A 21,681-nucleotide genomic window follows, 5' to 3' on the forward strand; every position below is an offset into this window, starting at 1 on the left:
TTTTTTAATACCTACATATCAAACCGAAATGGTTTGATATGTAGGTAAATAATTATTATTTTTGGTTTACTTTCGAACAAAAATGTATACAGAGAACTTTTTATAAGCATTTTTATAAGTATCATCATCATCATCATCATCATCATCATCAACATATCAGCCACAAGACGTCCACTGCTGAACATAGGCCTCCCTCAATGACTTCCAGATAGACTGGTTGGAAGCGACTTGCATCCAGCGGCTTTCGCGACCTTAATTAGGTCGACTCCTTATGCCATGTCCTTTATAGGCATACGATTACTAATCTTATACAGAGTATCCTTGAAGTCGACGTCCAAATGGCATTAAATGATAGGCAAGGTTCCAACTGTTATCAGAAAAATAAGGACTTGTAGCCACAAGAGTCAAAAGACCGGCAAAGGGTGTACTATTTCGTGGATAACACACAAGTCACTGTAATTTAATAACTGTAGGGAGTAGAACATAATTATTTGTTTTGAGAACCACAACAAACAAAACAGTCAAATCTAATCATTTCATTACCATATACACACCTATTATATAGCACATAAGTGCTATAATCGCATACAGTATTACCTAAGCTAAACAGCTTAAGATTCATTAATATGTAGAACAATACTACATTGTCGGTAGCATGTTCCTACGTTATCAATTATTAATAATATAATAATGCTTTTGTATAATTATTATGCTTAATTAGGCTTTGTTTTTGAGGGGGGAAAATCATCCAATGACTTCTTGGGTGAGGCCAGAGGGAGTGTCAGACTCTTACTGACTAAAAACTATCCCGTTCCTTCTCCTGCTTTGAGCCAGAGCCTGGTAAACCCGCTAGGTAATCCGCAGCTCCTGGTTGGGCCCCATCTGTGGTGGTCTGATGGCTCTTTGAAGCGCACGCGGAACACGACGCGCCACGTGCACGGATCTGGATCTGGTCAAGCGGCGAGCTACCCTTGCTCACCGCCCGCAGACATGAGATTATGGTGACTAGAGATCATCGTACGATCCCAGACACTCCGGGCGTTATAATATCGATCGACTTGTTCTTATAGTAAATTTCATTAGAAGATATTTTTTGTTAGAAATTGAACCTTAATTAGTAAACAATAATGCATCTTTACTTAACATAAAAATTATTACTGAACTAAACAATCAAAGCAAGTCAAAAACCCACTTTATCACCTGCAAATAAAGTACAAAATACAAAAAACATTTGCACTAGAACCAATCCCACTCAATACGATAAAACCACACCAAAGAAGAGTTCTTAATTTAAAATTCGAACACAAAATAGAATCGGAATAAGCATTACATCTTTAATCACACACCCAATTGGAAATTCCGGAATCGATTCCCTCTATTTGTATTCGATTAAGGCTGGTGTACAGGGTGTTACAGGAATATATCGTCTCTATACATCAGCGTCATGCGCTTCAAGAAATGTATGAAGGAATTGACGTGAAAAATGATGAACATTTATCAAGAAAGGAAAAATATAATAACGCCTTTTTTTTGAAACCACCTGTGTATAATGTTGGATCGGTGTAAACGAGTTTCTATGTGTTAGTGATCGGTTTTTTTTTTTCTGTGGCTTTGATGGTGACGTCAAATAGTACATTATGTCATGTATTTTGTAACACGTATGTAACTTAACATCAACGTACTTTTTTCTATTATATCGTCACGCCTTTTATCCCTGAAAGGGTAGGCAGAGGTGCACATTATGACATGGATTGCCACTGTACATTGTACACCCACTTTTCACAATAATAATTTATGTTGTAAGTCCCATGTAATAGGGGGTGAGCCTATTGCCATATACTGGGCACAATTCCAGACTCCGTGCTACGACTGACAAATTTTCGAAAAAAGCCCAGTAATCATCTGCCCGACCCGGTAATCGAACCGGATACCCCTTGTCGCAACGAGGCAGGCTAGTCTAGTTTAAAAAAAAATCTAACACTATTCCACACTAGATCGTATGGAAAATTTGCTCTCAACACACACACACACTTAAAATACCTTACTACGATGATAATATTAAGTTATTAATACTATTATAATATGTTATTATAACATAATATATAATACATAATCCCCATTTCGCCTACATACCACATTAATGATAATATTTAACTGAAAATTTATCAAAGGGCTTTTCGTAAGCCCAAACGGATTTCGCAAAAGATTATTTCAACATTAAACTCAACATAAAGAGTTGCTATAGTGATAATATGTATACAAGTTATTATATGTAGAATAATAATATTGTATACATCACATCAAAAGCTTATAAGTGGCAACTGCTGACCAAAGACATTATCTCACACGTAGAACGTTTGAGCATTAATCACCACGCTTGTTCAAAGCGGGTTGCCGATTTCAAACTTACAATTAGAAATTATAAGCCCAGGTTTCTTCACGATATTTTCCTTCACTGTTTTTCAGTGGTATCTAAATAATTTTAGAAAGTACATATTTCGGAAAAAGATGTATTAATACTTGCTGTTGCTAAGTTTCGAATGCGCACATATTATACTGGGCACAATTCAAGACTCCGTTCTACCACTGAAAAATTATTTTCAAAAAACTGAAAACAGCCAGTAATTCTTTGCCCGACCAGCAAATCGAACCCGAGACCATTTGTTCAGCAGTCGCACTTACAACCACTCGATCAACGAGTTCTAGTAGATATGTTTAATTGTATATATGTACATATTATATATGTATGTATGTGATACGTAATTAATTACATTGGGGCAAAAGGCGAGAGTAAAGATTAGTCTTGGCTTACGATTAATTACTGGTATCTTTCTGTTGTCGTTAATGTAATGTCGAATGTAAGAAGTCATTTATTGTTTGGTTTCGTATCCGGACTATATAATCTTTTATAATGGCCCCGTACTTCGCTTCTCGAAGGGGTAGGCAGAGGTGCACAATATACAGTGATAGATACAATAAAATTTTCAATAGTTATGTTGAGTGTATGAGTCCTATGTACTGTATACAGGGCCAACATTTTAGTCTCCATGATATTTTTTAAAGCCGGTAAACGGGCAGACAGATCACCGGATGGTAAGCAATCGCCGCCGCTCATGGACACCCGAAACACGAGAGGCGTTATAAGTGCGTTATCGGCAAATTTTAGTTAGGGGTTAGGGATTAAAGTAATCAGGAATTGGAAAGAAGGGTCATTGGGCCTCCGGTAACTTCACTCACACAAGGAAACACAACTTAAGCGTTGTTTTCTCAATATATTTACGTGAGTAAACAGAAATTATTTAGTTAATTTAGTACGTCTGACGATAGTTTTTAAAAAGAGTATTCAAAAATAAGCAACAAGCTTAGAACAAAACTGTCAAAAACACCAAAAATATGCTAACCCAACCACGATCGACTTCCATTCAAAAAGCCTAAACTCCAGCTCAGTGGCTAGAAAGTAAATTACTATTAAAATATGTAGGTTCAACATAATTTAGACGAGAGCTATCATTGTCACGTAGACACAGCTTCAAAGGGTTGCCTTCCACAAAATATTGCAATATTTTTATACTGTGGATAATAATGTGGATGGAAATATCTGAGCTAGTGATTTCAGGGCTGTCCCGTTGAATTGGAGTCGGGTTCCGTGATAAAATATTTTATTTATTAGTTAGTGAGAAGTAATAAATGTAAATTATGTGAGAGCTATTTATTTAACTGTTATAGGACCAGACTGTACGGTTGGCGCGGTGGCTGTGCAACTGGCTGTCGTGCAATGTGTAGTGGGTTCCATTCCCGCACGAAGAAACTCTTTGTACGTGATCCACAAATTGTTGTTTCGGGTTTTGCTGTCATGTGCATGTGAACTTAAATGTTTGTCAACGCACCCATGAAAGACAGAATACAAGTGTGGGGCCTCATTATTTTTTTATGCTAATCAAGGTGGAGTAGGATATATTTCGTCATCACTGACCACCTACTCTTCCCGGATGTTGTCAAAATGGCTGAAGGGATCGGGATGAAATTTGGAACAGGGGTAGGTTATAGTCTGCAATAACACATAGGACACTTTTATCCCACGAAATTTCGGGTGAAATCACTAGCAGGAGCTAGCTCCTCCATTTTACTACTAAAATAAATAAATTTTAAAATAAAATACCACAATATTTTAACCCTTTCGCCACGGAACTCTAGTAGCACGACTATCTAGTGGTGGACTCATTAAAATTTGTACACCTCGATGCGTTCATGAGGAGAGCTGTAAACAAAGCCCTACATTTTGTTTAGTAAAGAAAAAAATATATTCCCCTCTCATTCTATCGCTCCTATCCATCATTATGTTCGAAACAATTTTTTTTATTTCGTTTTTTTTTTGTTCTTGTTTACGTGTTCATAATGATTTTTTTTTTGTAATTGAAAACAAAGTTCTTTGGAGTTTTGTTTCTGTTTTAATGTAATTGTTTTTTTTTTTGTATATTTTGTAGATTGTATGTTGTTTTAAGATTTCGATTAATTATGTTGTATTGATATTCTAGTAGAAGTTTGTGTGACTAAGTAGTATGGATGATAAAAATTGTCTTATTTTAGGCAAACTAGAAGACACTTTTACTTTTAGGTAATAACCTGATGTTATGTGATTATTCAGCGATGCTCTTGGCAACTTTATATTAACTGTTTTAATAGTAAGGTATATATTATGCAAATACAGTCCTTGGCCACATTATTACATGCTTTCTTGTCTTATGTTCAATTTGTTATATATTTAGATGAGTTTACTCACTATTTATATTCGGTACTTTTACGTTTAAATATAATATATGAGTGTTATATAAGGTGTTCTAAAATTATCTGCCATGTCTTTTATCGTAGGTAGTGTTGGGTTTGAAGATTACAATAGTAAATATAAATTACTAATGATTATGAGGACTTTTTTTTACATAAAAAATCTATGTATTAGTTAGTTATAATAGAGCTATCTCTATCACTGTCTCAGGCAAATTAACGGCTCGAAGAGCAGGAGTAGGAAAGGGTGGTTCTTAGTCAGTAAAAGTCTGACACTTCCTCTCGCCTCACCCTAGGCACGAGAAGAGTATTTTACAGGATTATACCCCCTGAAAAAATAAAAAGAAGAACTGCGTATGAGTTTGTGGCATATTTACCTATTACTAAACTTGTACACCTTGATAATTAAAAATTGTTGATTTATTTTTCTTTTTAGTTTAGTTTATTTGAAATTTCATTTTATTCATAAAGATACGACTACTTTATTTCCCGTACTCTACAAAGGACAGAGGTGAGACTTAGGCTGTTTGATCTCAAAATAGTTGCTTTTAACCAAATGAGATGGGATCATGTAATAGTGACCTCTGGCTTGTAACGCAAAAGGGGTGTTAACGGCTTGCAACCCACGCTTAGGTGTGTGTATTAATTATCACAGGTATTAACAGAACAGGTATAACACAAATACTGGTTAACAGTTGCTGTTGTTAGGTAGAAATAGCAGGTAGTTATAATACTTGTTATTAAAAAATAAATAACAGCTAATTATAACTGCGATTTTTAAGGAACAGGAAGTTGACTGCCTCGTTGGTTGAGTGGTCGTAAGTGCGGCTGCTGGACAATATATCCCGGGTTCGATTACCGGGTCGGGCAAAGTATTACTAGGCTTTTTTCGGTTATTTTTCTCAGTAGTAGTACGATGTTTGGAATTATTGTCTGAGTATATGGCAATAGGCTCACTCCCTATTACATGGGACTCATAACACAAATGGTAAAAAGTGGGTGTACATTGTACAGCGGCTTGCCGTAATGTGTACTCCTGCCTACACATTCGGGGATAAAAGGCGTGACGTTGCAAGTAACAGAAAGAACAAGTATTTTGTTTGCCCCTGTTACAATGTTACAGCCCTTTTCAACCCACGCTTGCTAATTACGTGTAGGCTTAGCAAGTAATATCTTATACCATGTTTCTATTGCCTTTATGTTGATGCCAGCTGTGTAATGGGCAAGGGGTGAAATTATATTGTAATTTCGACTATTCCTGTTGGTCCAATTGTTTTAAGATAAAGAGTTGTTTGGTTGTATTTGTTTGGGTTGGGTTAATAGCAATAAATGCTTTGACTTTGACTACTTTTGTTTAATTTTTAGTCTCTTATTTTGTGCATTTTGGAGTACAAAACTTTCCATTGTGCACTTTTTTAACAATAAATAATAAAGATATTTTGTAAATATTTCAACCATTTTATATTTTTTTCGCAACTAGAGATCGGAGAAAGTAGTGATAGTGGGGATGGAACCTTTAACGAGTGGTCCTGCCCCGAGAGGGGCACCTGAGGCAAGAATCCGACGATTCGTCGGAACCAGTAATTGGTAGGGTAAAAAAGGTGAAGGCGAAATCAAGTTCCCACGATGTGGGACTTGATGAAGCTCAACGCCAACTGAGGGCGTCTCTGGCGCAAGCCAAGCGGGTGGAGGCGCAAAAGGACCTGGAGGAGAAGGTCGCCGCCAAGGAGCGCGCAACCGGTGCCGCAAGGTCCAGGGCCGGCTACGGGGCTTCCAACGTCCTCTACGCAGACCACTCAGTGGCTGAGCTAGCGCAAATGGCGCTGGAGGACAAGGAGGAAATTTTGGAGGTGGCCTCCAAGTCCTCCAACCTGAAAGGATCGGCTGTTGCCGACAAACGAAATAGGAGGCGATCTGTCGCTGCCGGCCGTCGTACGCAAGATGGTCGACAGCGCGGAGTCGTGGGACGCGGTAGTGTCCTTCTGCGAGGACGTGATGTCGCAGAAGGAAACTGCGGAGCGGGAGAGGGAGATCTCGAATCCCTTCCCCGCCCGCAGTAGGCGCACCGGGCGCAGGAGAAGGGCGGACAACGCCCTCTTCCAGCTCCCATGAATGGGGGCGGGACCAGGGAAGTCCCCGCCCCCTATTCCATGGACCCGAGGTGATGGCGTGCGCGGGTGTCGGCGCGCGCCTCCGAGACGATGCACGGGGTAGCCCAAACTTACCTACCCCGTGGGATGAGGTCAGGGCGGACTTGGCCGGCATGTGATGTGGGGCTGCGGGTTAGGATCACGTTGAGTAGACACCGGGGGTTTTAGCCGGTAAGAGTCCGGCATACCCCTCCGCCTTTCCCCGCGGAGGAAGTCCATAGGATTTCCACCCGACAAAAAAAAACAAAGGTTAGGTTTGTAAGGTTAGGTTTGGGTTAGGTTTGGGTTAGGTTTGGGTTAGGTTTGGGTTAGGTTTGGGTTAGGTTTGGGTTAGGTTTGGGTTAGGTTTGGGTTAGGTTTGGGTTAGGTTTGGGTTAGGTTTGGGTTAGGTTTGGGTTAGGTTTGGGTTAGGTTTGGGTTAGGTTTGGGTTAGGTTTGGGTTAGGTTTGGGTTAGGTTTGGGTTAGGTTTGGGTTAGGTTTGGGTTAGGTTTGGGTTAGGTTTGGGTTAGGTTTGGGTTAGGTTTGGGTTAGGTTTGGGTTAGGTTTGGGTTAGGTTTGGGCTAGGTTTGGGTTAGGTTTGGGCTAGGTTTGGGTTAGGTTTGGGTTAGGTTTGGGTTAGGTTTGGGTTAGGTTTGGGTTAGGTTTGGGTTAGGTTTGGGTTAGGTTTGGGTTAGGTTTGGGTTAGGTTTGGGTTAGGTTTGGGTTAGGTTTGGGTTAGGTTTGGGTTAGGTTTGGGTTAGGTTTGGGTTAGGTTTGGGTTAGGTTTGGGTTAGGTTTGGGCTAGGTTTGGGTTAGGTTTGGGCTAGGTTTGGGTTAGGTTTGGGCTAGGTTTGGGTTAGGTTTGGGCTAGGTTTGGGTTAGGTTTGGGTTAGGTTAGGTTAGGTTTGGGTTAGGTTAGGTTAAATTTAGGTTTGGGTTCGGACCAAACCTAACCTAACACAAACCTGTCTGCTTTTTTTTTTTTTTATGTTTTATTTTTTTTTTTTGTCGGGGGGAAATCCTCATGGACTTCCTCAGCCCGGGGAAAGGCGGAGGGGTATGCCGGACTCTTACCGGCTAAAACACCCCGGCGTCTACTCAGCACGTGATCGTGGGGGGCGCGGGAGTCCAGATTCTTCCGCAGCGCAACATCACATGCCGGCCAGGTCCGCCCTGACCTCATCTCTTGCACAGGCTAGGTAAGTTTGGGCTATCCCGTGCAACCCAAACCTGACCCAAACCTGACCCAAACCTGACCCAAACCTGACCCAAACCTGACCCAAACCTAACCCAAACCTAACTCTTTAACCGCTCAGTTAAATATCAATTATCATGCACCAAGCGCGGGGCTACTAATCGAAATAATTATATCTACACTAAATAAGGAAGAGCGATCGTGTAAGAGTGAGCATTTTCTCTGTCGCAGTAATACGGTATGAGTGGCAGGGATATGGAAATATCTGTCGCATATTAGTGACACAGTTGGCTATAGGGTTAATGTTATGTGAAAGAGACTTCAAAAAAACTCTGTTTAATTCAGTCTCTAAAATGAGAAAGTTATTGTATCCACTCGCACAGCTCGTACCAAATTATAGATTCTTATGGAGAAGAAATTAAAGTATACCAGTGCAATCTACGAAAATAAACAATCATTTCTTAACGAAGATTTTATTAATTATTATGTTATCGGCTTAAACACGTACTGTTTTGACGAGGAACTCGACTAGTTTCAAGCCATGCTAGAGGCTCATATTCATGAGCAGCATTCCGCGACACACGACGCGGCGATTGTCGCGCTGCTACTGGCGATTCGAGGATCGCGCCCATCGCGCCCTCTGTCTGGAATCGCGCGCACTATCTGGCAGCGATATAACAATAGAAGATTTTATTGTTATATTGCTGCCAACACATAGCTCTACCTATGTGTTACGAAGAGGGCTCTCGCCCAATGTATCGCCCACACCTTCCTCCGACATACTTATAAAAACTGAATGAAATTCGTAAACTGTTTCCCTTTCTTTCTTTCTCAAGCTTACTCGTTGAACGAGTGATCGCTAATGCGTCTGCCGGACAAGGGTTCTTGGGTTCGATTCTCGGGTCGGACAAAGTATTGCTGGGCTTTTTTCGGTTTTTCGAAAATTTCTCAGTAGTAGCACGGACTCTCATAATTAATTTTGTGATGTACTACGGTACACAAAAAAGTTTTAATTTTGAAAACTTGTGATATAATTTTATGTTGTTTCAACTTAGCGTGTTGCAACCAGATATTATGTGCTATGCTATGTTGCTGTGGATGCGTTTGGCAACCACCAATCACATTCATTGGTACACATAAATTAGCACTGGTAGAAACGGACTCAGCTAAGATGTATATTTTATATGGAAAAATGCGTGCTATGGATGGCATCCCTACTGTCGATACATCGTATACTCGAGCTGCGCATCTTCCTCGCACAGCTACATAGCTTAGTATCTGTAGAAACTGTCACATAGTTTCACAGTTTAGCTATTACATCATCGTAGCATAGCTTCATGGCACATTTCTGGAGGAAAAACACCCTTAGTGTCTGCTTATTCAGTTTCAAATTGGAAACTCGAATGTTTTTTTTTTTTGCTAAAATCATTCACTCTTACAAAAACAGTTGTAACCACAAAATCATCTCTCACGATCAAGGAAAGAGGTAAAACTCTTCAATTATGTATTTTCACAATTTTCTTTGTACGTCCTCGCTAAGCAATTTGTCTTTTTCTTAAGGAATTACCGCGAATTGTTGTCACAGTGTTCCTAAATAGAAATCTAAATTGGATTTGTTATGAAATATTGTTTGGAGGAAATTACAGAACGATGTCATGTTTTAGTTTTTTTGTGGGGTTAAAATCATCAATTGACTTCTCTGGCCTTGGGTGAGGTGAGAAGGAGAGTCAGGCTCTTACTGACTGATGGTAGGAATTGCCGCCGTCAATGGACAAACGAATAGCGTTGCCGGCCTTTTGGGGGTTAGCAATTCAAGGGTTGTTGGGGAATCGGGGATTTGGAAGATCGGGGAAAGGTGTAATTGAGCCTCCGGTAACCTCACTCACACAACGCAAGCGTTTATTCACATTAATTGTTTTTTATGAGTCCCATACAATATTATTACCAGGAAAGAAGTGAACTTTTATGTGTGTAAGTACAGATTTATTATCATATTCGATTCAAAGCTACAAAGTCGCACTCAATGGTCTCGTTCGTCAACAACCAACAATGTAATACACTGGAGTACATAATATTATCGAGCTATTAAACCAGTATAAACTGACCGTTGTATGTGCGGAAAGATCATAGAAAGCAAGACCACGATAAACTGGTGTTAATAACTCGTTGAAATATGACTAAGTAGGTACCCGTACATTGATTCTATACTAGTTTATATGAAAAAGAATTGAATAATCATATTATGTTTTTTTTTGTAACTTAATATTAAAGAATATTTTAAACTAACTGTTGCTGGCAACTTTATCCGCGTAGAATAACAAATTCTGACAGAATTTAGGTTTTTGATTTATTATAAAATAAAAGTAGCCAAAGTTACTTCATAGTACATCAAGTATCTGCCAATAAAAGTCGGCACAATCAGTCCAGCCATTTCAGAGATAAGCAGGAACAAACAGACAGATTGTGGGATAAAAAATAACTTATACACATAGGCTATTTATTATCCCACAGGAACGCAGGTGAAATCGCTATCAAAAGTTATAGTATCAATTAAAACATACAGTTTATCATTGGTTCAAAAATCATTTATATACCATTAATATACCTGTCTTCATTTTATTGAAATACAAATTAATTAGTTTTGATACGAATACGTTTGCGTTGAAGTGAATTGAATGATTATTTATCGTAATTGTTGAAACCTTTTAGTGCTTTATAAATGTGGGAGTATTGATATGATTGATGATGATTGATAAGGGTACAGAAATAGTTTTTTTTAATACGAGTAAATAAGTTGTTGGGATGGTGGCTGGGTAATTGGCAGCTACATAGAGTGTCATAGAGTCGATTTCATCATGGAAGAAATCTTTATAATAAACTAGCTTCTGCAAGTGGGTTCGCCCGCGCTCCCGTCGAATAAAAAGTATCTTATTACCCAAGTCAGCTTTTGAGCTTATGAGCTGATGATTTTTTTTACATTTAATGGGTCGACGTTTAGTCGGTATCTCGACTTATTGTATGTGATAATGCGGCCTACGATTCAGCTTCTCTGCCAATGAGCAACCTATTTACTCGGACTTTGAAAACACTCAGTTTATACCAATCAGGACACATAGATTTAGAAGGTAAGGGTATGCCCTGTCTGTATAACGAACTTCATCAGCGTGATTGACGAACAAACTTTTGCATTTATAATATTTTTTTTTTTAAACGTTGCCCCACAGTAGGATTTTCTCCTGCGTCGTGGGTGCGTTTACAAACATGCAAGCTCACATGCACATGACACCCAGACCCGAAACAACAATTTGTGGATCACACAAAGAGTTGCTCCGTAATCGAACCCGCTACCCGTTGCGCGGCAGCCAGTTGCCCAGCCATCGCACCAACCGTGCAGTCAAATATTAGTTAGATAAGAGTTTGCCTAATTCGGTAATCAAAACCGAGACTGTTTATTTGTTAGTGACTAATGACTTGGTAAGGACACAGATTATGTCATTATATGTAAATACAGGCAGTCACCCGCGGAGAGCAGTAGCGATCGGTCAATCTTATATGTACCCATAATATACGAGTATACCAAGAGATAGATTGTGTGTTTTATATCGTATATCCTAAACACCACCCCCACTAACGACACAGCCCACAAATCGAAATCATATTTAAGGTTACTTTTCCATCAGAGATGTGCTATGTAGCTATGCTGCAAAGATACATACATAACTTCACGCCTGTCTCCCATGGGGTAGGCAAAGACAATGAACCGCCAATTACCACGAACCTTACATACTTCTTTCGCTTCATCAATAGTCATCAGTCTTTTCATGCATGTTGCTGCGAAAATGTAAGTAACATTTTAGCTAAGCTGTGAAACTATGTGACCGTTTCCACTGATACAAAGATATGTAGCTGTGCCAGAAAGACGTATTATAAAGATTTGCCGGCGCAAAGTAGCTGTAGGAAGTAGGCAATGTATTAATAGTAAGAAAGCCATTCATAGCACACATCCATAGGACGCAATCATAGCACGCATCATCTATAGCACGCATCTTTGGATATAAAACAAAACATATCTTAGTTGAAAACTGTTGTGTACCAATGAATATGATTGGTGGAAGCCAAACGCATCCACAGCAACGTAGCATAGCACATTTTTGCTGGAAAAGCACCCTAATACTAAACGCTTTTCGTAATCTTGTCTTCTTCAAAACCGACAATATGACACAACTTCTAAACTCATCACTTAGCCCGTAACTTCTTTCTAAAGATTCTCTCACTTAAGTCGTACAATTTTGCACGAGATGACAAGCGGTTAAGCCTTTGTTTTCTGAAGCTTCAGACGCCATATTGCTTTTTTTTGTCCCGTCCTTTAGTACGGGAAGTGAAAACTGTTTGTCTGCGAACTGCGAACTAATTGACTTCATTATTGTTCTCGAAGTTATTTCTTTCTTCTATGATATTTTGCGGTTTATTGTTTTTAGTGATATTGTTTTGTTTGAGGTTTTTTTTTGTTTGACAAACTTAAACCTTATATTGACTGCTGTTTTTCGGCTTCTTCACGTAACTGTTTGACGAGGAACTCGACTAGTTTCAAGCCACAATAGAGGTGTATAATCATGTGCACCATTGCGCGACACACTAGCGTGGCTTAAAGCTGCGTTTAAACACCATTTTCCAATCAAATGAGAAATGTAAAAGTCATAGTGACCCATTTTTTATATTATTTAAGGGGGGAAAATCATCCATTGTCTTCTCCTGCCTTGGGCTACGGAAAAAGGAATGTCAGACTCTTACTGACTAAAAACCACCCCGTTCCTACTTCTACCCTTCGAGCCGAAGCTCCACTAAACCCGCTAGGTAGACCGCAGCTCCAAACCTATACGATAACCAATCAGGAAAAAAATAATTAAACAAGCATTTGCATAACCCATATTTGCATCTGACACCATGTATGAAAAATCGTTTAATACGAAGCCCTGTGAAGGTAGCGTACTCGTAAAACAAATGAGAGAGGCAAACTTAATCCAAAATTAATTTCGTGGCATAATTAAAACTTTTGAACTGGCTTGCAAAATTGAAACCCTGTCATTTTGATGGCGGCTGTGTTATGGAAATTTATTTTATGAATTATATTTTGCTATGTTATTGTATATATGTTTGTTTTTGCATGTTATTTGTTTTGTGAGAGAGAATCGGGAATTGTGACGTTATTTTTTTGCCTTTTGATAGGTTAGAAAGTCACATATCATATATATACATATAACGTCACGCCTTTAATCCCCGAAGGGGTAGGCAGAGGTGCACATTATGGCGAATTTCATATATCATTAGAAGAAAACCAATGGCATTTAGGCAAATGCTAACTAAACCAGTAAACAGAAATGTCATTGTTAAGGGGTCGATTTAGGATCTAGTAGTGGTTGTTACATTGTGAATATTCACCTTTACTTGTTCTCTTATACCCCTTTGGGGATCAAAAAAAGTTATACATCACAACATCACAAGTCTATAAATGGCCACTGCTGACCAAAAGCCTTTTCTCAGACGGAGAAGGTTTGAGCATTAAACACCACGCTTGCTCAATGCGGGGTAGTGATTTCAAACTTATAATTAGACATTACTAGCAAACCCGGCGAATTCCGTTTGATGATTCTATGTTTTCCTCTTGAATTTTTCCTGTTTTTTCTTTGCTATAAACCTCACGGAGCCCGAAACCTTTCCAACGAATGCAAAACCATGGAAATCGGTTCGTGTGTTCTGGAGTTATCGCGTCAGGAAGGAAAACCTGACTTATTTTTATACCTATTATAGATATAGAAAAATAAGTTCAAGTTTCCTCACGATTATTGCTTTGCAAGATTATTGCTTTATTTCATAGGAATACGGCTAGTTTTGGTTTATCATTAAAAACTTACCAATATTTAAGGCTGATACAGATGCGAAGAACATTAACACCTTCCCAAGCATTATGGATGCTTCTGAAACAAAAATAAAGATTATTCATTTTGATAACAAAAAGATCACTGTTTTAATTTAGGAACTAAATAAAAGTCGTCTTAAGGTTTTATGTTAGCTGCTGGATCCCATAAAATGTGAGTTCTTTTTATTCCTATTTGTAAAAAATATGAAACGTATTATATAGTCTATTTTTGGGTTATATTTATCAATGGGATTAGTTTTTGTAAATCCATAAGTCTTCCTTCCACTTTCCAGAGATCTTTTAAGAATTGAAATGCCTATTATGATTTTACCTAGTTCAAAACTCGAATCATAAACCTCTTAAATCACATTTCCAGTAACTTGCCAAACAAAACTAAACCGTAATATCAATTAAAACAACAATCGAAAATCAATAACTAGACACTACGTCCAATATGATACAAAATATGGAAGCATAGCCTCCATCCCATATGAACGGCCACAATATAACTGTTCACGTTTGAGGCTCTCATTGTTACCAGCAAACCTGAATATTAACACGTAAGCGGCTATTTTCCATTCTAGGTACCAACCTACATCTATTGTTTTCGTCTAGTATATTTTGATGGACTGAATTCGGTAGCAGCTTAGAGAATATTGGAAATTTGTTTACTATAGTTTGCCTTTTGGTAGTAAGAGAGTTTAGGTTTATAATATTATAGAGAAAACAAGATAGAAGAAAGAAAAAACATTTAATTATTTATTTCACACGCAAAAATAGATATTTTGGTGCAGTTTATACAAAGACTTGCTATTCCCTCGGGGCTTCACCCTCTGTCATCATCATCAGTCTTTTCGTCCACTACTGGACATAGGCTTCTCCAATGGAACGCCACTCAGCTTGATCTTCAGCTCTACGTATCCAATCGCTACCAGCCACCTTGCGGATATTGTCACTGCACCTAGCTCCTATTGATCGTAGCGTCTTTTAGTAGCCTATAGTCTTCTTCAATAAATGAACTATCAAAAATCAAAATAGTCATTCATATCGGACCGGAATCGGAGTAGTTCCGGAGATCAAAGCAAGACAGGGCTTTGCGCAGGTATTCTCCCCTAAGTGACTCGCGGATGTGCAAGCAACCAGAACAGTTTAGTTAAAGACTGCAGAATCAGACCACAGTAGTCGCACATAGACGATCAACAAACAAATCAACGGATGACATAAAACTACATTGCACATATGAAATTTACATGCAAATAAACATGGATAGCAAATCACCAACGAACAACAGTTGATCAGAAAGCCCAGATACAGACACGATCACTTCGCTTCGTCGGAGAATCCTCCTTTTCTAAGGGAACTTTAGTCTCTAAAATACTTCACTATTCTCTTTTTCTCTTCTCTCATTAAAACACATACAAAACCTCGACAACGCAAACTACGTTTCGGAATAATTCATCAAATAAATTAGAGTAGACCGCATCACTAATTAAATGTGCGTGCGATAGGTCACATAACAAATTAAACCAATGTTCAAGAGAAAGAGGGTGTCAATTTAGTAGAATTAACTATTAACGACTTCGAAACCGAAGAATTCTACAATATACAAGATATGTGTATCAAATATGACAAACAAAATGTTATCATTAGAACTTGAGACGGAATATTTACCATGTTTATTTATATCTATGAGTTTTCGATATTTCGGCACTGTTGCAAGCGCTATGATCATGGATGAAACAAAATGTTGTATATTGGGTATATTACAAATGTTGTATAATACCACTGGATTATTAGGAAGCCCTAATCATATTATTCCAGCTCTATGCTTAAAATCGTTGAGCATTTTCAAAGCAGTAAGGTACATCTCGAAACGAAGCAATCCAAAAAGATTACCACCATTCTTTGAAGTCAAAAGCCCCCCAAAATTCTACCGACAGACGATAAGACTGTATAGTTACACCGACAGCAAATATTTAAGACACAAAATTCCTTCAAATGACTCTCAAACTTTGAAGATTAGCAGGCGATACCTTGCAAATTCCATTGTCTCCGAAGATTTTGTCAGAAAACAGAAAACCTTTTTGGTAGCATCCAAAGGGAAATCCGTAAAGCTTAACTTTTCCAATATCACGTTGGATATCAAAGTAAACAAATGTTACAGTAAAAAATCTTGTACTTGAAAAAGTTAGAGCACGTCTTAAGCTTCTAAAGAAATACTTAACACGCACTTAAGACCGCTTCCCCGAGACATCACGGTAAGTTGGCTCAACACTTGATGTAACTTGAGTTAATGGCAACAGGACTTTTTACTTCGATGAAAAAAATTCTAGGAAATATTTTCTTGGCTTAGAAATTATTGGATGAAGTGCCGTCTCCGAGGAACTTTGATACAAAAGAAGGTGGTATATTATACTTATATATAAGTATATACACAGGGTGTAGTTTTGAAACCACAACAAAACTCGGGCGCATGTCACAGTAGTCATAAATTAATATATTCGATTTAAAATAAGGTTTCTGGTCAATAGGTAAAACACGGCTATAATAAATTATTTAAGTTTGACAGTATTTCAGAATAATCCGTCAAAAAAAGGTTAAATTTTTAAGAAATTGGTAATAATATCAAATACGTGTTTGACTTGTTTGAGTTTGTGTATGTAATGCCGCGTTTTAAGCTAGTTACATAACATTCGAATTGTGATAGGCGTAGTTCTCACTTAAGGATTTCCGTACCTTACAAAAAAAATGCCCTCCATTATTTTATTGTTTTTTTTTGAGGGGGAAAATCATTTTAGTGGGGAAAATCATATTTTTTTTATTGATTTGGACTGAGAATCGATAGCCGAGTTACCTCCTTGAATCTTCCTCGGCTTCAAAGCGACAACCTGTGTATATCTCTGAAAGAACTGCTAATTATTGAAGTGAGAAATGGATGAAACGTGCCATCTTATCGCTTGAAAAGTTTCTGCCGATACGGTTGTTGACTCAATATTTTTTTCTTAATTAGTATTTCTGTCTACATTGGATTGGAGTTTAGTATGTTATATGTATTATGTTACTTTATTTATAATCTTGTTTATATTGGTCGTTTATGTTGATACAGCTTCGAAAAATGTATTATATAGGGATCATTTTCTCGAGGTCAAGTAAGACAAAAAGATGAGTGCGAATTTAGAATCTAAAATTAGATTAAAGATTTTTTTCCTCATTTTATTCCTTTAAAGTTCAAACAAAGAGCTAAATACGTAAATCCACATTGAATGAAGATTTTATTTCTGGATTATTTCAGATAATTTATATCTATAGTAATATTATCAAGTGGAAAGGTTTGAGCTTTGTTCGTTTGTTGGTTTGTTTAAAATAAATAGGCTCCGAATCTATTAAACGATTTAGAAAATTCTCTCACCGTTGGCAAACTACACTATTCCCGAGTAAAATAGGCTAGTGAAAAAGAAAGTCTCACTGAGCTTTGAAACACTAAAAACAAACGTAACTTATGTTATCTTATTAACAAAACAAATATCGATTTCGCCTCCACATTACCTCAACTCACTCTCACAAACACAAGTACAAATTCTATACGTTATTACGTATTAGTCATCAAAGCGTTAACATTCCATGACAGGCTATAATTAATTAGAGGATTTAATGATACGCCAGACGTAATTACGCCCTTCTTAATCCGTTAGCAGATCTAATCAATTGAATTTATAGAAAATATTGAAATATTTCTTATTTTCCTTTTAATAGTATAAGCTGGTAAACGAGCAGACGGATCATCTGATGGTAAGTAATTGCTGCCGCCTACAGACACCCAAAACGCTAGAGGCGTTACAAATGCGTTGACGGTCTTTTGGGGGTTAGGAATTTAAGGGTTGTTGGGGAATCTGGGATTGGGAAGATTGGGAAGGTAATTGGGCCTCCGGTAACCTCAGTCACACAAAGAAATACAAGGCAAGTGTTATTTTACGTCGGTTTTTTGTGAGGCTGTAATATCACTCCGGTCGAGCCTATGCGTTATTTCTGACCATAATCAACCCTTGTTTCAAATTTCATCCCTACACGCGTTTTGACGTAATTCATTGGGGTAAATTGGAGAGGATGTTAAACATACACATCAACTCACAAACCTGCGCATATATAAAATTTGTAAAATTTCAAAGAACTTATTTTTGTAATCTTATATATATACGACTGGTAAAATGTGTAATTTGTATTGTATTTTGTATGTGTATTTTCTAAAATAAGCACCTGTACGTTTATTGGATACAAAATGGCATATATAATACAGTATTTATTAAGTAAGACACATTTTATAAAAATTGTTTTACAATATTAGCTAACTACGTTTCGAGAGCAAAAATTGTATTTTCCCCAATGATTTTTCACAAGAATTACGTCATACACGGTACTAACTTTTGGTACTTTTATACCCGTGGCAAGCAACCCAATTCCTGACTTTATGTCTCTCCCCGCTGTTGCGTCAAATAAAACATTACGTCTAGATATAAGTTTCCAGTACAGATGTGGCCAGTTGACAAGACCTCCCACTTCCATCTAAACTAAAGTATTTCTCGTTTCATCCAAAGCATTTGATAGATCAACCTATGATGGATGATATGGTGTAGTATTTTAGTGGGGGTCCGCCAGTGTAAGTTTTTAGGGTTCCATCCGAATATCTATTACAAAGTTGAATAACTTTTGTGAGTTGGAAAATATGAATAGTTTTTGGAAATTTTATTAGGGATGTCGCAGGGTTCTTGTCTAGGTCCGCTTTCTTATCTGAAAGTTTTATTTGTTTGTTGTCTTTATAAAGGACGCGAGAGAAATATGTACAAAGTTAGGAGTTTTCGACGTTGGTTCGGTATTGTTACGATGCTTTCCGTAATTTATGAAATCCAATTAGGATCTTTTTTCCGAACGCTCAGATCTCTTTGAGGGTATTTGCTTTTTTCGCTATTAATATCGAATCACTTTTTACGATGATTCGATTGAGAGAAAATGTTTGTTTACATCTTTTTGTGATCGAAGTGTGAACATTTTGTTGAAGGACTTTTTAATAGAAAATTAAAAATGTTTTCAGTTGAATTCGATTTAATAGAATAAAAAGAATGTTTTTAGATTAATTCTAGGGAATCTTAGCACTATTTTGCGAAAGAATTTCTATGTTTATTGTCACATATACATTTTTCTACATATTAGTTTATCTTCATTTTATTTTATTTATTTATGTACACAACATACAAAACAGAGGAAAAAAAATCACAATACAAAATATTACTATAACAACAACAAGAAGAAATCACCAAAGGGGTATGGTAGGCACTGCATACCCCTTTTGTGATTTCTTCTTGCAGACCTGTGACAAGATACATAGACACTACATATGAGTATACCAATATTATAAATGCGAAAGTTTGTGTATATTTTTGTTACTCAATAACGTTAAAACGAATAAAGGTATCAGAATGAAATTTAGAGCAAAGGTAGATTATGGTCTGGTATATAACATAGGCTACTATTATCCAACAGGAACGCGGGCGATGCCACTGGAAAAAGCTACTAATAATATACAAGAATATGTATTTTTTATATTTATTTTTCTAATATGTATTTTTCTCTATGTATAAGGTAAATAAAGGTTTGATTGCTTCAATATAAATTACGAGAGCGTAATGTAAGAAAGGAAAATAACATTGGTATATATCGGTGCTTCATTTCTTATGCAGCGCACTTACATAATGCGGGGTTTGGTCTAAGAATCTTTGAGTATGGAAAAGTATAAGTTTCTGGTGTCAATATAAGTTTTAAACTGAGATGGTCACTAACACTAACATTAGAACTCACGTACTAACATTAGAACACGGATTAGCGTCATGCGTGCACGGATGGCGTTTGAAACTGGGCCGACATGATGAATGATGGAGTAAAAATCATCCAATTAATGCGAGAGGGAGTCTCAAACTCTTCCTGACTATAAACCATCCCGTTCTTCAACTTCGTCTTTTCGAGCTGGAACCCTGGTAAACCCGCTAGATAGTCCGCAACTCTGGATCAGCCCTACTGGACCCTTTTTCAAGTGATAGGCCTTTTTCTAGCAGTAGATGTCGATGATGCCCCATATTATAAATATCTTGTATTTAAAAAGAAATATCTGGCTGGAAAATTGCAGACGAACCAACACACTTGGAAGCCAAGTTTACAATAACCAAACCAATGATGAGATCACTTTTTTATTTCATGCTATTTTAAAATGCTCTCTTGCCACAGAAAAATAACCCTTATCGTAAAAGAATACGGTTGATTTTAAAATAAAAATGCTGTACACAAAATATCAGGGTTCGTAACGACGGGTTGCAGTTGCACAATTTTATTTCGTTCTTTGTAATCGTATACGAAATTCAGTATTGTATTTCGTGGCGGCTCCAATTTTTAAATCTATAAAAAATCACTATGATAAAATAATGGCTTCGTTTTGTATTTGGTTACAAAAATGTATTATGTAGACTGGTTCTATTTTAGACTAGCTGTGGAAGCCCGCAGCTTCGCTCCCTTGGAATACGGACTTAGTGGATTTATTTTCTAGAATAAAAGTACCTAGCCTAAGTTAAGCACATTGAGTGATTTCCGCCCCTTAAAATGTCATTTTAGAGCTTAGCCAGAACAAATTAACAATAGACAGACAAAAATTGAATATAATAATATTATTTTAGTATATGTGTCGTATGTATAGTCATAAACGCATGTAGGAAAAAGCTATTCTTTCAATATTTACTAAACAGACACCCCTACTATAGTAGCTTATAAGAAAATAAGTATTTATTTGGTATTTATTTAACAGTTGTATAATTTTACATTTTGTGCAATATTTCGTAACGAATGTTGCGTATTACATTAAAAATAATCACATAAATAATTAATGAGAAATGTCCAGTTTATCCTGGTCTCACTTTGTAAGATCTCTCTATAAATATGACAGTCAGTTTATACTGGTTGACACAGTTTCATGTGTAACCGTATATACAAATGAAGTACAGTACATGTATAAAGGTGAAGAATTAATTCTTTGTACACAATATAACACACGTAAAGACAAGCTTCTTACTTTACACTCGTCTCAGATTGTAAGCTGCTTTAAATGTTTTTAGTCAGGAATTTTAACTTTAACATATACAAGGATATTTAACACAAAAGTTGTAACAAGAATATAATGCTCACCAGTTGTGTCACATTTAAATTCTTAATTTTATTTTGCAAAGGAGTTTTTAAAAATGTTTGAAGTGTGGGAGAGCCATTCTTCGGTACGAATGAGTCGGCTCGACTGTGAAACGACGCTTGCGTTGTGTTTAGTTGTGTGAGTGAAGTTACTGGAGGTCCAATTACCCCTTTCCAATCGTCGATTCTCCCAAAAAAAATAAATTCCTAACCCCTAAAAGGCCGGTAATGCACGTGTAACGCCTATGGTGTTTTGAGTGTCCACGGGCGCACCATAAGTCACACTAAACATTATAAAACAAAAACTCATAAAAACCATGAAAATTACCAAAAATATTATACGAATATAATTTTACTCAAAACTCGACACTTATTCGAATTTAAATCTTAATACCATTCTCAAAAAATAACGAAATCGCTTTCATCTTAGACCGCACCC

General features: G+C 37.2%; 1 protein-coding gene across 1 annotated transcript in view; it reads right to left on the reverse strand.

Annotated features, from left to right (window-relative positions):
• The window catches only part of LOC118279124 (cell adhesion molecule Dscam2), a 185,249-nt gene that overhangs the window by 130,283 nt on the left and 33,285 nt on the right, over positions 1 to 21,681 (reverse strand). Inside the window, exon 2 of the mRNA XM_050698496.1 lies at positions 14,020 to 14,082. Within this exon, the coding sequence (XP_050554453.1) occupies positions 14,020 to 14,071 (52 nt within the window). The 5' untranslated portion in view covers positions 14,072 to 14,082. The remainder of the gene's footprint in view (positions 1 to 14,019; positions 14,083 to 21,681) is intronic.

Source organism: Spodoptera frugiperda, chromosome 14 (genome assembly GCF_023101765.2).
Source record: "Spodoptera frugiperda isolate SF20-4 chromosome 14, AGI-APGP_CSIRO_Sfru_2.0, whole genome shotgun sequence".
NCBI classification, from domain to species: Eukaryota; Metazoa; Arthropoda; class Insecta; order Lepidoptera; family Noctuidae; genus Spodoptera; species Spodoptera frugiperda.